The 18,226-nt window shown below is 39.5% G+C and overlaps 1 protein-coding gene across 2 annotated transcripts in view; it reads left to right on the top strand.

The window, feature by feature from the left end:
* The window catches only part of LOC109030991 (uncharacterized), a 32,175-nt gene extending 16,815 nt beyond the window's left edge, over positions 1-15,360 (top strand). The window contains exons 3-4 of one of the 2 annotated variants that reach the window (XM_019042252.2): positions 2,187-2,241; positions 11,504-15,360. In XM_019042252.2, coding sequence (XP_018897797.2) covers positions 2,187-2,207 — 21 coding nt within the window. In that variant the 3' untranslated portion in view covers positions 2,208-2,241; positions 11,504-15,360. The remainder of the gene's footprint in view (positions 1-2,186; positions 2,242-11,503) is intronic. The other variant, XM_019042251.2, reaches the window with a different exon arrangement.
* The last annotated feature ends 2,866 nt before the right edge of the window (positions 15,361-18,226 follow it).

Raw genomic sequence — 18,226 nt, 5'->3', positions numbered from 1 at the left:
CGTAGAAACGCCTCTTAAGTTTATCGAGCGTTTTCATGTCCCAAATTGTTTTAGAAAACTTTTCAATGCACTGGTTTCATTATTTCGAGTTTTCATCCAATTCCTTTTCTCGCTAAAATTCACAAGTTCTTGCCGCGCCGGCGTGCTGCCCGCTCGAAACGCGCACTGACGCCTACAAACCTAAGGGGATACTTCACGCATTGCGCAATGCTTGAGGTATCCCTTTAGGTTTGTAGGCGTCAGTGCGCGTTCCGCGCTGGCAGCACGCCACTGTATATAAACAAAATATTCTTTGATCATCTTGAATTTCATCATATGCTAATCATTCCTCCTGATTTTCGAAACTTTTTGAAACACTCTTTGCAACCAGTCGCGAGCCTTTAAGGGGCCATCTCTGACATAACGTAGCGCCCTAGGGGAGGGGAGTTCGGGGAGGGCGTTACTCCATGTTTTCACGTGTTACAAGATAGGAACCAAGGTCAATAAAGCGTCACATGGGGAAGGGGATCAAAAACGTCGAAAAAGGGCGTTACATAATTTAGAGACTGTCTCCAAGGTAACGTGATCGTCAAAAATTGGGAGGGTAGCGCGGTCCCTACATCACAAACGTTTATTAAATTTTAATTTAATATTCCTTGAGCATCAAGCATCGTTAAATTCACCATTTTCAATGATTCCTCCTCCTGATTGGTTAAAACCTCAGAAAGTTTAGTGCTATTCGACCAACCACAAACTTCTGTAGTAACGTGACCGTCGAAAGTAGAGATAAGCCTTAATCCTCCACGCCAGGGAAGCGGGTGGACTAATCCCCAGCGGAATCTGGCAACGAAGACGCTCCGTTGAGTCTCGTTGGGGCTATCACGTTGCTAACGATCGTGCGATAAGCTCCTTTATCATTCAAAATGTCTCAAGTCGCGACGCGCGTGGGAGGTGACTGATGTTGCGGATTGCGGGCCGTCGCTTCGAAGGCGCTCGCAGAGCAAAGGTCGTCAACTCTGCCAGCGGCCTGAGCGTGTGAGGGCGGATGGAAGCCTTACCACCTTTTGCGCAATATTCGGGGCGCTACGTTTAACACGTTGCGAGTCAACGTGCTTTTATGTGTTCAATCCCGTGTCTTACGTGGGAAAAAGGCAAATTTCGGCGGGCTATCGAAAAACTCAGAAACCCGTGTCAAAGAAGTTTATAACCCATTGTCTGGAATCTGTCACCGTTGGTTTGTACTTCGTGTCTAATGTTTGCTGGCCTTGATTCGATGGTGTCAGGTTCATAAGCCCAACACGTGACACGCAACATCCGCAACGCAGTGAGGCTAATGGAAATATTCTGGAAGCACGTGATGACATTCGTGCTGATATCATCTTATGAAGTGACTAATGATTTAACTATATTCAATGAATTAAAGGGTGGACATGATGTTAAACAACCAAGTGAGCAATAAAGTAACCTCGCAAGGTTACTGATAATCCCTCTCTAAGGAAAAAGCGGAATAATTTCTAATCATTTCTACAGATCTAAAGTTGTGTAAGTCTGATCTTTGTCGTAAATGCGACCAGCTAAAACTTTTGTTAAGTAATAGAAATTATCAATTAACAAAATAAACGAGAACAGGACATAGGTTGCGCGGAACAGTTTTACTTCTTCATATCTATCAAATGAATGTTGATGGAAAAAAACATAAAGCAAAAACAAAAATATTTGAGCTGGTACTCAAATTCTTTCGAAAAAGGCGAATTTCATGTAAATATTTCGAGGGATAGAGAGGGGAAACAAAATGAAGATTTTCATTAGAATATTCAAATAAAAACAAAGCAAAAAGGGTCGATTCCATGAATTCTTGAATATTTAAGATATTTCTTTGCGACATATCACGCGAAGCGATGTAGCAGGTTTTCCATTAAAATAAATAAATAAATGGACGTAGCGCGATCGATTATGTTTCCTCTATTTTAGCAGGAGGTATATTTTACATGTATTCATTTAATTTCTTTAAAATTTATGTCAACGTTGTAACATTTAAATTAAGCACGACCTGTACAGAAATTACCCAGAGTCATATTCTTTGAGAGATTTTTATTTAGGTTTTTTTTTTGTAGTATTGTTTCATGGTTTTTAATTTTATGCTTTTAATTTTTTTACTTCCAATTTTTTTCCCTGTATTTTGACAATTTTGTTCATTATTTTGGCAGATCCAGCGCTTTTCTGTCTAGTTCCAAGACAATGCAAATCGAGGAATAGTGCGATGTAAGTTTCATTCACGCAGAGTTGAAGTGTTTGAAATTGCGTTCGAGGAACTAACCATCTTGAAAAGCGTGACTAACCATTCGAATTGTAATCCGTATTTTGCTTTCCATACTAATCATTTGAGAATTCTAAAATGATAACCTTTTTATTTAGTCGCTTCTTTTCTTTAAATGGGCAAGTAAGAGGGAGGATGAAATGTTACCCACATGAAAAACTTTAAAAAACCTAGTCTACTATAATCAACAAAGCCTGATGATCAGGAATATGGCTTAAAAGCATCTTCAGAAATTTTGAAAATTTTCTCCGGGAGAAGTATAACCATTAACGTTTTTAAAATTAACCCCATTACCTCCATCCACTCATTTGCTTGTTTGACTATACCACCAAGAAACGTAATATGCAAATGACCGAATAGCAATGCTTCTGCTTACGTATATAAAATCAATTTCTCATGGGAGTAACTTGCAAAGTAATTAAATGAATGATAGTTGATGTACTGAAATCAAGCAAATTCGAATGAACTGCAAATCTAGCCGTTTTAGCGTTCAGGAAAACCAAATCCAATGCAATTTTGGAAGCCTCTGAATTAAAAGGAAGACAGCGAGAGGGTCATGATTGCATGCAACTTCTTAAAGTTTCACTTCACAACTTGTTATCATTATTTATTGATAAGTGCGTGTTTTACATCGAAATTTTCGGGAAACGGTCGACTACACAATCAAGAAGAAAATTCACAAAAAATTTTTGAAAGAAAATGTTTAACCACTCTTGAGTCTGGATGTATATTCTGTGAAAAATTCGCTCCCAAATTACAATTTTTAAGCATCAAAAAGCCAGTTTGAAATTTCTTTCCGCCATAAGGCTCCGTGTAATTTCGAAACTTCAAATAACACGTATTTCTCAAAATAGCAAAAACTGCACTTATGCGCCTTGTCCTCCATGCCCCTCATTGGTTCGTCTTTAAAGTAATATAATAGGAGCGGAGATTTTCAATCACCGCAAACGAGATACGTGAATTGGGAGTTTAACCGTCAACTTGCAGTTCCCCGTGAGAACTGAAAGTGAGCGAATGCAATACACGACACCGAGTAGCATAGATAAAGTATCCTCATGCATGTAGGTCTAGAGCAACTGTAAGTAGAGCAACTGTGTGGGCGAAGGTGGGTTAAAGAGGACATTAGATAAGATAAGACAACGGAATAAAAAAACGTAAATTGAGGACTGAATGGAGCCGTTGTTTTATTCGCGCATTAAAATGAGCTAAAGGTTCCGCGCGCTCCATCAATCTTGTTTCAAATTTGCGCCCACGCACGCGGGAGGCTCCCCTCCTCCCCCTCCCCCCCGCTCGGGCCAAATTCCACCCCTTGCCCGTATCACTGTACTTACGCCTGGGCACCTCCCAACATCGCAACATTGCCCCTTCAAAACCTATTGTCCTTTACCCGCCTGACTCGCTCCCAAATCCATCTCCTAAAATTTAAATGCCATCCTCCACCTACTCACCTCCTCGCCTGTCTCCGCCATACCACGTGCCTGTCTCTTTTCTCGCTCCTTCTCTCTTCCTTCTTCACCGTCTCCCTCTAATTTTAAATTAAGCCACAGTTTCGACTTCTCTCCAGTCAACCGTTATTACTTGTTTCTTGCTATTTTCCACTTTGCCCTCTACCCTCATCTTGTCCTATCTCTAGGTCCCGATAGACTTTTGTGAGCGAGGTTTATCAGGTCTCCTTCCACATCCGTAAATCCTTTCTGATCTGAAATTCATCCGATCGCCAATTAATTCTACACCTTTTCTATATCCTTTGAAATTGTGCACTGCAATTTTCAGAGGGGGAACCCTCCATTTTAAAGTCTCTTTATTTATACCATTTTTAAATTACTAACTGTTCACCATCTTATTAAGTTCACAACGTAAAAACTGAAAGTACACATGGCGCAAAGACACGTAAAGCAGCGTAGGTACCGTAACTGAAAAGTATTTTGGTGGGAATCAAAATCATAATCGAATATTTAGCTTGGAGTTGATTGAGAGAATTAATTTTGCCATGAAAAGGAATGAAATGAATAAAGCTCACTGTCTTCAACGCGTGCATCATGCAAAAAGAAGTCAATCTATGAAAAAATTCATTGGTAGGCAGGCTTCTTTTTAAAAAAGGCATCCTAACATCCTTAACATAGACAAAAAATGTGACCTAATGTATAATGTAAAAGTTTGAAAAAGAATAAGTATAACGCTAGGTCGCGCGCAATAATTAAAATGGAATCGAATGATACTTAAAAATTTACTCCTTTACCTACGTATAGCCCAGTTTTTACCTGAAAAGTTTAATTAATGCTTAGGAGTTTCCCTAAATTCAAATTCAAAATCCAATATTCACAAATGTGCTTAAAATGCCGTCATTTCGTTTTTTAATTCTTATGCGTACACCTCATATAGGTCACTTCGAAAAACACGTGAATAATACCAAATGTTCGATAAACAAACCATTGCAAAGACGAAAGATACCAAGCGTTGTAAGGCCCTTTTTCAGTATGAAAGGACGCAAACAATCGACAAAGGAACTGGAAAACCAGAGGCTAGCACGATGATCTAATAATTGTCAGATGCATTTCTGTTACCTAATATCACGCTGACCAAGGGGCCGTGATTCTCTTCTAATATTTGGCCCAATTCGAGAAGGGAAATAGATTCGCGAATCATAGGGCACTGATAAAGAGCACAGACCAAAACTTGGATAGAAACCTAGGAGCGTGGGAAGGACGCGACAGGGGGCGGGGAGGGGGGGGGTGCAGCGAGCCCTCGCCGGGCACCCGGGCCCAACCCCCCCCCCCCGTTTCGTCGCCCCGCCCTCACCCCCACGCAATACTGACTGACGTAACTACCGAATCAATAGTAGTTTTCATGAATGAACTTGTGCATCGCGGGTAGTATTCTACGCTCGGGAAGGAGGGGGTGGAAAGTGGGACGGAGACAGTGCAAAGAGCATCGGGTGAGGGTGAGGGGGGGGAGCGCTGGATGGGCTCCATGTTTTGGCTTCTCGCCCGGAGCGAAGCCTGGAGTGCAGTAATTTTTTTTCTTCTTCTTTTTTTTTGAGCGCCCCTCTCTATCTTTCCGCCCCCGCGACGCCCCCTCGCGGATGCTTCGCAGTGACGCCATGTGGGAATCAAAGCGTGGGATGATGAAATTTTCAAGATTGAGATTTTTTGGTATGGATTCTGGGGGCTTCCTCTTTGAGAAGCCATGATGAGACCCGACCCTCTGAGGAGAAATTCCGGTAGCGTTTCGAAAAATGAAACGGATATCGATGCTAACGTAGTAGAAGTATAACGACGAAAAAAATACGGAGGAACGTAGCCCGAACGGTGTGTAACAAAGTGGTAAAATAGAGCTGGGTCCACACTATTTTGCGAGGAAAACGAGGCAAAAATTTCAATCAGAGTCAAACTTTTTGAGTTTTAATTGGCTTTAATATTTTTGAACGTTTTGGCTATGTTTCCTCCGCAAAATAGTGTGGACCCAGCGCTATTTTACCACCTTGTTACATGATAATAGATCTACGTATGCCTCCAATATGCTATCAAACAGCTTGATATCAACTTTGTTTGAGGCATATTTTTCATGACATGATCCGGGTGTTTTTTATAACGCGATGATGAGGGTCGTCAGTATGATGTAGGGGTGACTGTTGGTGTGGACAGCCCTCCTCTCCTCCTCATTTGAATTTGACCACCCTCACTTAGAAATTTTAGTAAATTTTGACAACATTTTGACAAATTCTCGAGATTTTTATTGTATATAATTGCCCCGTCCATCTTACACTAGGGTAAAATGACTCCTCAGGTATGGTAATCCCATTGATTCCCAAATAAGTTTCAACCATACGGAAAATCAAATCAGTTTACGATGCGCATGGTGCAATTCAGGTGCATCGTAAAATTCTAGTCAAAATTAAATTGTTACTGTGGTAATGAGAGTTCCTCTGGTCCGAGGAGCGATACTTCAGTCCCATTGTAACACACAGTAAAAGTCCCAAAAATTACATTGTAACCTCGACAAGTTACTTTGCTCGAGCTTAAAATATATCATGAGCGTTGTTGGAGCCACAACTCCTTTCCCTCCATGATAGTACACCGATAACTGAACACTGGAAAAAAAACACATTGCATCTAGAGTCCAGACTCTTGAAAACGTTGACAAGAAAAAAGGACTCTTGATTCAATCAGATTTTTGCTTAAATCAAAAGGATATCCGCTCAAATTAAGAGCTTGGTTCTTGATTTAAGCAAAAATCCGATTGAATCAATAGAATTTTTTCTTGTCAATGTTTTTAAGAGTCTGGACTCTAGATCCATGTTTTCTTTCCAGTGAACATCATGATCATTCTCACCGAAAACTCACCTTCCCACAGTTCCACCACTCATCAGTTGGCAACGACTCTGATGTGGGAAGTTTCGGCGGAAATGGAACAGCTCCGTCCCGGATCCGCCAGCTCCCGGCCCGCGCTCGGAAGGCGGTAACCCCCTTCCACCCCGTTCGGATTCCGATTTTACTGGTTTTTACTCGCGCCCCCCCCCCCTCTCCAGCTTCCACCCCCGCCCCCGGTTAAAAAGTAGCGGGTCCCGGTCGCCCGGGGAGCTACTGCCCCCTCTCCTCCCCCGCTCGGTAGCAGGCACCCCCGTCAATTTCCTCGCCATCGCTGCGCCCGGAAAATCGAGAGTATGCAACCCACGTTGCCTCCGCCCTCGGGAATTGTACGAATGTGCCATCTCAATTTCTCGAGGACCGGAAATCGAATATGGGCGACGCGCGTTGACATTTGAAATCGAGAGTAGTCCTAGCTGTGCCATAACCCGATTGAGGCAGTAGCGTGGCGGCGTGGCGTGCTTTGCGATATATCGGTTGATCTACCATTTAAACCTATGGAAAAGGATCGATATGTAGGGTGTCCGCTGCTAACACCTTAATAATCGATTCTTTACCCTAGCTTCAAATGGGAAAATATCGATAATCATTCACGCTTCGCCACTGGATTGAAAGAGAAAGAGCCAAAATATATTTGCATACATAATTGAGTCGCAAGGCCGTGTTCGATTTTCGAGACAATATTGTTTTTTGTAATTTCATTGGATTTTTGTAAAAACCTAATATATCAAAGTTTAAGTCATTTTAGGGTTTCCTTCAAGTAAGAAGCAGTGGCGTAGCGTGCTTTGCGAGGATCGATATACAGGGTGTTATATACTGAAATATCGATAGTTGATCTTTCACGCCTCGCCACTGGTAAGGAGTATTCATCTCCCGTCTCTAAGAGACCCTGTATGATTTACACCATGATGAAAGGAGGTTCAAGAAAACGTCTATCATGGAACCATATAGAGAGTATTTTTTACAGAATTTCAGTGAAATCCAACAATTTTCCTTGGGAAAGAGATACTTTTAAGGGAATACGAGAGTTTTCTGCTTTTTTATAGAGACACATATGCTCCTTAATTTTGAGGGATTTTAGCATTATGAAAAAAATCATTTTTTTTTCTTATTTAAAACTTCTCCTAGACTGCTAAAGCTCTATTTCTGTACTGAAAATTGTGTCAACCATGGGTGTTGATATAAATAATCCACCATTCCATGTCATTCTATATGTTACTCTAACGGCCTCTGGATGCTTTCGTGAAACAAACAGTTTCGCTCATAGAATCCGCTTCATTCGGAGAATTTACAGAACACGAGCTCATGAGAAATATTGGTCATACAGTCGAAACATTTTAAGTCGCCGTCATAACTGAAGCTCTCGAATTGCGCTCTCGAATTCTCGGGACCAAAATTTCAGTCCAAAGATAGCACTTCCGGCGGATTTAATGAGCGTCAAGCCGATTTCCGGTCTGAGCGAATTTTACACTACTCAAAGTGTGAATGAAGCGCTGTTTATGAGCTGAGCACCGAGGCGTTGTCAGAAGGAGTAATGAAAACAAAATTCTTCGCGAGGTTGCCAGGTTTTGCAATGAAATACAGATATTTTACACGGATTTGTGGGAGGAAAAGTACTAATTTTTCAGCACAATCTGGCAACAATGGTTGCCTGTAATGCCGAAGTGCCTTTCAAAAAAGTAAAGCAATTGGGTTTTGCAAGAATCAATTTTATGGAAAGGCGAGAGTCGTGTGTGTTGTAGGTATTCGCAGTAAATATTGATTTCTCGATGATGAAAACTTAAGGGCGCTTTAAGTGCGTATTTCATTAAATTTCCTCGTTGTTCTGCTCTTTTGCTAAGTATTGGGGGGGAGATCCACTTCCTGAACTAGACTGCAGTTGTATGTCCATAAGGTTTTGCCACTTATGCAAAAAATATCGCATCGCCGATATTGGCACACCACTAAAATTAAATTCCTTGGAATTTTGATGAATTAATAACAGGAAAGTGTAAAAAAAACTATGTTCAACAGTGATCTAGAGGAAAAACAGATGCGTCGTTAGTGCAAACACCAAGGCAATTGCAAAAATAGCACTACCATGTATGCATACGTTTGGTTGTATATTTATTTTGAATTACTTTTTTCGTTTCCTGGTCAATAAAAATACCGCGTCCACGGTTTCAATCCCTGAACGTGAGCATTCTTCTATCTGCTTTTATTTTTGTTTAAGCCTTTTATTTGTCTCTTATCTTTCATATTTGATAGCGCCTAAATTGGTGTTTCGGAAATCAAAGATATACATATTTACGAATGGCGCGGTCAGTGAAAAAAAAAAAAAAAAAAAAAAAAAGTTGGATTATTGTGAAATATTTCTGACCATGTAATTATTAACATCACAACAGACAGATTTACAATTCATTCACCAAGTCTGCCCTCAACGTCACTTCACACACAACGCCTTCGGGTACTTGATTACGCAATTTACGATACTTATAAGTTTAAATATTTGTATCATCAGTTTTGCTCTCTTCAAGCACAGTTCGTTATCTTTTTCATTTCAATTATCATTTCATTGAATAAATAACTATTGCTCTGATTACGATATTGTGTAAGGTTTCTCATGGAATGAGAGAGCACGGCAGATATCGTCACCTTCCGGCCAAAGTATCACAAGCGCCATGCGACGTTTCAAAATTTCCGCCGCCATTTTATTTTTTACGGATACATTGTTGGTTCAATCTGTTTGAAAATTTCACTGAATTTTATCGGCAGCACGAAGAAAATTCAGTGAAATCTTCGGACAGCTTTGTTGAACAATTCCTTCGTAAAAATATAAAATGGCGGCGGAAATTTTAAAACGTCGCATGGCGCTTGTGATACTGGTCCGGAGGGTGACGATTTTGAAAGCTTTCATTGAACCTTAGTTCATCACGGGGATTTTTTGATGCTAGCATCCGCACGGTTTGGCATCAATGGATTGTGGGCGGATGTTTATATTTTGCCAATTTTTCAAGAGTCGCATCCGAGGCCGGGGATCACGACGAGAGGGGAGGGGTGCTCAACAGGGCCCGCTGCCAAGAAAGGGTTTTCATTCATAGAAAAGGTGGAATTCGCGCTACGCGATCCACCCATTAATGACTGCGCGAAAAATCGTATTTATAGTTCGTTGGGTCGAGTGAGTAATGAACTTACAAGTACATCGCATCCGACTCCGCCACCCCCCCCCCCTCGCCATCCCCACGGATTTTCCCGCCCAAAGGCCATCCTCGCGAGTTGGCAATATTGGTTCTCTTCCATTTAAATTCATTATAAAGATCGATTTTTGGTAAGGCAGCCTGTTTTTCATCAAGATGAGGGAAATCATTATTACCAACTTACTCAGGATCGCCAGTGTTCCTGCGTCATAATTTTGCACCCTTCCATTCCTGCAGCAATGGGGAACAAATTAGCACTATACATTTCGCAATACGGAACTACTCGACGATGAAACTCCCATAAACCACGCATCTCGGTTTATGACGTTGCTGACCAGAGGCGGATCTAGCAATTTGGCAACACCGGACTTCCTCCATTTAAACCTACGCTAAATAATCGATTCTTGTCGGAGCACCTGGCCCCTCCAAGGATCGATATATTTCCATAGGTTTAAATGGAGAAAAGACAGTGTTGCTAATTTGCTAGATCCGCCAATGTTGCTGACTTTTTTCAAAAGAAAAACGACTCAAAGTTCATTCTTGAAAATTTCCGTGATTTTTCTGCTCTGTGCGAAGAAAATTCTGCGAAAACTTTACGAAATGAAACTTCACGAAATGCCAGGTGTGTTACGGAATGATGTTGATAGACAAGGTGTTCGGAACGAACACCTTAATAATCGATTCTTCACCATAGCTTCAAATGAGAAAATGTTGATAGTGGATAATTCACCCCCAGGCCCTTGAGTGGACCCAAGTGAAGGAAACAAACAATAATTTACAAAGAATAGTTGTACATATGTGCCTTCCTCTCACTGTGATTAAAACAACCAAGATGATCCATGGTGATGATCCCTTTGCAGACTGAATGTTCATTTTATACCAACTTGTTAAGTACATTGAACTTCTTGTCCTTGAAAGAAATGTCGGGTGCGTCGAAAGAGTGACACGTTACGTCACAGAATTCTAAAGTTTAGGGACCCAAAAACTTCTGCGACTGGTAATTTTAGTGAGCCATTAGCGAAGTGTCGAAAGTGTGCGTGTGTGCTCTGTTTACCCCCAAAAAAGTTTACTGGTTACGTGGGTAGCAAACGGGAGGTTGACCTTTTAACTTCGTGCTGGATCGGAAAGTTTAGACACGTTGTGTGAAAGTTCAAAGAGGTAAATTGGCAGTTTAAAGTGTCAGATGAGGGAAAATCGCACCTTGTTGGCACACTGCACTTAATTATTCTCGAAAAGCGACATTCAGGTCCAGTTACACGATCAAATTGAGCCATCAAATTGGGCCTCTCACTGGTCGCATCCTCACCTCAGGTCTTTTTCCACCAATCAGAGCTTCAGTTTGATGGCTTAATTTGATCGTGTAACTGAACCTCTACTTCACAAAAATGTAGCGCACTATACTTATTTATGGGGGACTCCTAGGTGCATTTGATACCAAACGCACAAAATAGGAAAGGATGGGTTCTTTTGAAACTTGTTTTGGCCTTCTCATTTCCACAACTTGGAAATGTTGATCGGAGTATCACTCTTCTCTCCTCTCCTGTGAAAAAACTTTTAAGCTATAGCAAGATCGCGGTGAATCTCTACGAGTGTATTGCTGAACTAAAAAACCGATAGTTAAAAACGGTATCACTGATGTACTATTTGTGTTTCTTTTGTTGCAGGGCGAAGAATCAGGCAAACCGCAGAAGCGATCTCTGGTGACGAGCGAAGATGCCCTCGTTAAGGATCTAGGAGCGCTGCGAAAAAAGGAAAACTACTTCCGACAGTAAACTAGAGGTGACGTTAATTTGGTCATATCCCAGCTCCGCATCTTCCATCCACTCAGGTTGGGGCAACCTGAGTCAACTAACACGAGGGAATGTAACTCAACCAGGCTGTAACGCCACGTCTCCTCTCCATCTTTTATATTTTCCCCTCTTTTTTATTTTGTCTCAATTTTTTAATCGCTCCTTTTTTTCAACTTTGTAAAAAGGTTCTGCTGTGACGGCGCAACCTTTTTTGGGGGAATATTTGTTTGTTGCGTCATTGAATCAAGACGTCTAGAGCTAAATTAGCCCATCCTCCGACCTTATATTTTCATTTGTAATGTGATAGGAAGCACTATCTTAGAAAAAAACCTCTAAGGCATCTTTTTCACATCTTAAATTCATTAAAAGTCTCAATTTAACTATAATCCTGATTCCAGAAAGTGGGGTGCAAACTTAGCAAAGACTCTGAAGGTGTCGAGTGCAGATTGTGAGGGGAACCCTCCACAACGCACTGACTACCTATTCAGTGGAAAAGAATGCAAAATTTTACACATTTAGTCAGTTTTTAATATTCCATCCTCTTCGAAAAATATTCGCTGTGGCTAAAAAAAACGAGTTCATTCAAGCTTTAAATGCATATAAAGAAAAGTCTTGAAATGACGTTCACCTGACATTTATTCACCCCCCCCCCTTCTTTATAAATACTTCTGTGACATTTTACCCAACTTACTCTTGTAAGTATTCACTTTTTCTACACCTACCTAATTATGTTACGTCTCATTTCTACTATCCACTCCTCATTTTTCCATCCTCTTTCTACATATGAAATTGACTTCGAAGGAAGATCGTAAGGAAAATATGTTTGAAATTATAAAGAAAATCAATAAAAATTAATTGATATCCAAGTGAAAGTAGTAGAAAATAAGTTGAAAAGTTGTGAAATTTTATTTTTAAAAGATACGCTATCAATGAATAAACTATTTTATATAATCTTTTAAGAAAGTATTTTTATACATGAAATTCGGTAGTGATCACGAAGAACGATGCTCAAAGCTCAGATCAAATATTATTTTTTTTCTTGAAGCGGGAAGAAGAACAATAAAATCTTTAAGTATGCAAGTCAAGAAGTAACAAAATTCCAAAAGAAAAAAATTAAGCAGGCTGCTGCGCTAAACTCAGTTTTCGAAACCCTCTTCTCAGAGAACCTGGTCCGAAGTGGAAAAATCTTGTACGCATAAGTTTTTTTAAAAATCTCAAAAATTATCATTCACTCATTCATTTTATAACTATTTCTGATTACGACGTTGCATATCATTTACACTTTCTCAACATGTCTGCAACATGAATAAACTACGATTCTCCGAAAAATGTTTCGATTCACCAATCAATCATTCATGTATAGTTTTACTACTTGCGGAAATATAATGAAAGAAAAGAAACACCTTCATTGTATCCCGAGGATGAAAAATCATGAATGCTGCACACAAACAGATGTTCGATTAGGCACTTATTATTTAAACTATGATTACCAATTTTCAATCAACTCTAACAAATTAATGTTGTTTAAATACCTGTATTAGCTCTTCTTGTCTTGATATATATATATTCATTATGCAGCCTAAAATCTAGGTATCGTCTGTTTGTGTCTTGAACACATTTTTACGATACTATTAATTCAAAGCGTCATCGCAACTGATGAAAGACGGCAGTTCAATTCCAAAAAAAGAACGTGTTTTAGTTGACGCAAACAAACTGTCAATTATTTTCAGATAAAGTCTGCCGTTCTCAAAAAAAAAAAAAAAAATACATAAGCAAAGACGGTGTGAAGACGAACAAAACAAACGATGATACCTGCCTATTTATGTTTAAATAAAAGCTACAACTGTAAGGAAAGAAGTAGGTGCATACTGACTAGAAATGAGCACAATCTAACTCGAGTTTAGGGTCATGTTCATAGGTCGCTATTAACTTAAAAGCCCCATTATAACTAGTGCATTGCCCATAGCTTTAAGCAGGGCTTCACTTTAAAAGACCTCAACGGGTCATAAGGGATCTATTAGTGAGGGGTGCCTTCCTGTTAAAAGAAATGATTATGAAGATGACCCTATTTGTGGAAAAACAATGTGAAAAAACAATCTTTCGGTTTTCTTTAAGCTTGTCAATTCGTGATCTCAATTTTTTTTAAAATAAGTGATCATTGTCCTTTATTGACTTTCTTTTACAGTAAACTGTTAAATTAGTAATTTAAAAAAGCGTAGGGAAATTGATGATTTGAAGTTTTTTCTCTGCTCCCTCTTTGAGCGTCAAAAACTAACTTATTCTTTCCCTTGAAAAGACTTATTAGAGTTTAAGGTTAACTTTTAATATTTAATTTTTATATTTGAGTGGATAGCTCCGAGAAGGTGACGAATCCAAAGGTTGGAAACGAGGCAGATCAAAGTGTTAGAGAATTGTAATAGATGTAAAAACGTGAGTGCCAAAAATTATTTAATTCAAGGGTGATTCCTTGAAAAATTCAAGGCTTAGTTTTCGACGCCTATATTATGTATAACACTCCTTCAAATATCGTCGGAGGACACTCTCGAAAATACGTACTTATTTTGTCGTGAATGGATGTTGCTGTTAACTTTGTTGAGTTTAGGCTCAAGTGCTAATCTACTTGCTCCTGTCTCAACTTTCGCTTGTCTCTTACTATAGGCTCGCGCCCCCACGTTGAGTCAAAATTGAACCGCAGTTAGCAAAAAGGAACACATCAGCTCTTGCCGAATTTAATTGGGTGATTTAATATTTTACAAGAGAACGTTTGTACGAATTCTTTTGACATTTTTGAGGAATTCGCTTCATACTATGCAGAATATTCACTGCAATTTGCTCAAAAATCCGCACAACCGTTTTCATCTAAAAAATTAAATAGCCCAATAGAATTTGGCAGTAGCTGACGTGGCTTGGTTCCTTCCTCCTTAACGCGGTCCAATTGAAAATTGATCGTAGGATACGGCTGAAAGGAGTGATTCTCATCGTTCACATTTCAAAAGTGGAAAGTTTACAGCTTTACTGTAATTTGACACTCACAGTGTGGCACCTGGCCATGACAAAAACTCAAGGAGTGGATACATTTTTCCGGTAAACACAGGTTTCTCACATGAGCAAGTCTACGTTCTTTGCTGTAGAGAATCTACGGAAAATCCGGAAAAAAATTCTATTACGAGTGGTTGTCTGCTATTAGCAAGTTTTGCTATGACTATCTTCATTGCATGCTGCTGTCACAATTATATGGAGTTTTACCATGAGGAGACGCCAAAGTCTTCTTCATTCCTTGAACGTTTGAGACCCTCTTATTAAATGCGATGTTGCTGTAGGCAAGAGTAAAATAGCTGACTACGCAAAATTCTAGTTTGAGTATGGCGCGCGTTCTTTGCTCGCAAAATTTTTTGTATGAGGAAAAACTGAGCTGCATTCTACAATCAGGAACTGCAGTTTCTGTCTTAGTTTAGAAACAGCATATGTACTTTTAGTTTTCCTACGCACATAAATGTTTCCATCTATGAGCCATGTCACGAGGAGTCGTGTGGGATGTGGGGGATTATGAAGGTGTATGTTTCGGCCTTTCACACCAGCCATACTGTCTATTACGTGTGTGTAGTTAGACACTCTTGTTTGTTTACCCGTGTATTTTTTTAATAATGAATTGTTTGAATAATGAGCAATTGTGAATGTATGTAAAAACAAATAGATTTTAATAAAGAAGACAATTTTGTATGAACACTCAATTTTTTTTTTCTTTCATTTTTACTTCCAATGACCTATATTTTGAGAAACTAAATAACCGTTTGTACACTGCATTGCAGCAAGAAGTTACTCATCACTGGTAAAACCTACTAGAATAATCGATGACTAAAGTGTAAGAAAAACCGCACGTATTGCAGTGTTTCAAAATATCTGCTCCTAGGCATTTTATTTTTTCGGAAAAAAAAAGTCAGCATTACAGCTTGAAATTTAAAATTGAAATTAAAACAGAATATCCCACTAACAGAGAAGAAAAATCAAGGGAGTTTCCAAGAAGTTGAGTTGATAATTTTTCCAATGAAGAAATAACATATGACAGGAGGTCTGCAACGTCGCAAACGGAGATAAATGGTTTCGCATTTTGGCTATTGATAGTGTATGTTATAAGCTATTCGGCTTAATCTTGTGCCAAAAGAAGATGTAAAATCGCATTTTAATCCGAAAATTTTCTGCATCGGGTATAAAAAATTGAACCTTGAAATAGCTCTTTCTCGAAACGATCGTAGCTACAATTTAGTTTTGCATTCTGGAGAGCCCCCCCCCCCCCAGCACATTGTCGTGAAATATATTTCTATGGACAGTGACAATGATATCTCAGATTTGAGATTATTGGGGTTATTGGGGGTCAAGTTTTGTAAACCTATCTCTAATGGACAAAGCCCTCCGTTCATAAGAAATGAACGAAAAAATTATGGAGGAACAAACACATTTGGTTTAATGCTTTTAACTTCCGCCGCCGCGCCGCGCCGACCGCACCGTGTTTGGCGCAAAGCGTGAAGTATTCACGCAGTCTTGTAGGCGCTATGCTTTTCATGCTGACCGCACTGTGTTTGGCGCAATGCGTGAAGTATTCGTGCAGTCTTGTAGGCGCTAATGTGTGTTACATGCCGATTGCCGCGCCGAGGGCTTCTCCTTTTCATCTCAAGTATCGTCATCATTTCTCCCCAAGTCGCGCCGTTCTAGGCCAAATTGTGTGTTTGGTTTCTCTCTTAACTCGACTAATTAGAGATGCTGTCTCTTGTATCACTGAAGGACGACAAAATTAGAAATTGCTATACTCTCAGGAAATGAGAGATTTTGTAGCCTTTTCTCGTTTGTAATTTTTTTTTTCTAAATCCGATTTGGCCCATGTGGCCACCCCCTTAATCCGGCCCTGCTAATACACGCACATGCTGGAGGAGTGCATTCCTCCCCGAGGCCAACTGGAAAATTTTGAAATCCAATTTTATGCACAAGAAAGAAAAGTTTTGCAAGTCAATTACCTCCCTAAAAAAAAGGTATGACTTTACCTCTTTCTTTCGCAATTGAACGAATTTTTACAGAAAGGAACTATGTCTCACGAAAACCGTATGCACAATGCACATAGTTCCTTTCAGCATAAATACGTCCAATTAAAGATTGACTTTCTCTAGATATATAGCCAATGACCGAAATCAGCCAAAGTCGATAGCGGCGGAAATGACCTGTCATTGTCAACAGTGGCTGGCCAATGTCCAACATTGGCTGATTTTAGTCATTGGCTATACTATTACATATGTATACTTCGGAATATTCTGAGCAGTTTATTGATTCAGATTTTGGACACATTCTGAAATCAAACAGCCGTAATAGAATAAAATGGGACCCAAATGTTTACATATTTCAAACAAACTGTACATGCTTCGAAATAATTATTTCGGTAGGTTTATGAAGGTTCAAACGACTAATCCTTAAAAAAAAATCCTATCAAAAAATCAACTAAGTCAGTGAGTTGGAAACAACCTGCTTTTGACAAACTAAAATTATCAGAAGAAATTAAAAGGTATGTAACGGCCGAAAGAGTCAAAAAAGTTGAAAAAAGTCATTAGATGTCGAAGAGAACGCTGTTGTCGAGTTTATGTCCGGAGGTGGCTACCGCCATCCATGATCTATATTTGACGAAGTATGTAGTTTGCTACAGTTTGGAATGGAATATCCAGTAGGTTAATCATTCATATTATAACTATTACAATAATTTGAAATGGTCTGGCTGGGTCCGGACTCACAGATCCTCACACGTTACCCTCATGATTTTATATCATAGCATAATATAAGTATAATAATATAATAAGCAGTATAATAAGTATAATAGCATGATAAAAGTATAGTATAATGGGATGATATTGACAAAATCAGGCACCTAAAAACGTAACAGCAACCAAAAATGTCCAATAGTTTTTCTAAAAAACATGTCAAATTCCACAATACCATACTGGACCCCTTTTTCAGATAGGTCCACAAATCACCTACTCATATTAGCGTCTATACTTAGTCCTGATCCAACTGTGGTCAGGTACTTTCCAGAATCAAGGTGATGATATTCTAGGTTCCAGATCTCTGGTAGTCATATCTGTGGATGGTTCCTCCCATTTGACAGCTAAGTCAGCACCTGAGTAAATGTTTTTCCAAGGCTCAGGGAATTACGGAGCGACACTAAGAAAAAATACATGGGAGGCTCATAATTTTCTCAAAACAATTTTTTCATTTTTTATGTTCAACTTTTGGTCTCAACTGAGCTCCCGGCAGTAGGAGGTAAAAATTTAATTTCAAGAGAGCCTCTATCTTGATAACCTACATATTGAACATCCTCCACGTAACTGGGTAGAGAAAGCTGAACGCAGAATTTGAAATTGCTTTCATATTTTTTCAGGCTTATAACTTGGGTGAAATTGAAATTGCAAGCATAGCTCTCAGAGTTGAAATTTATTCATTTAAAGCAACGAATTTAAGGGGCTTCTTTCTGCTTTATCTCGGCGAGATTACGTAGAATACTCTGCTCTAGATTGAACACAGCGCGCCTCGCTCGTCACCATGAGGGTAAAAAAAGTCAGC

This window comes from Bemisia tabaci, chromosome 3, assembly GCF_918797505.1.
Source record: "Bemisia tabaci chromosome 3, PGI_BMITA_v3".
NCBI lineage: Eukaryota > Metazoa > Arthropoda > Insecta > Hemiptera > Aleyrodidae > Bemisia > Bemisia tabaci.
The sequence above is the reverse complement of the archived record's forward strand: the minus strand, read 5'-3'. Positions and strand labels throughout refer to the sequence as shown.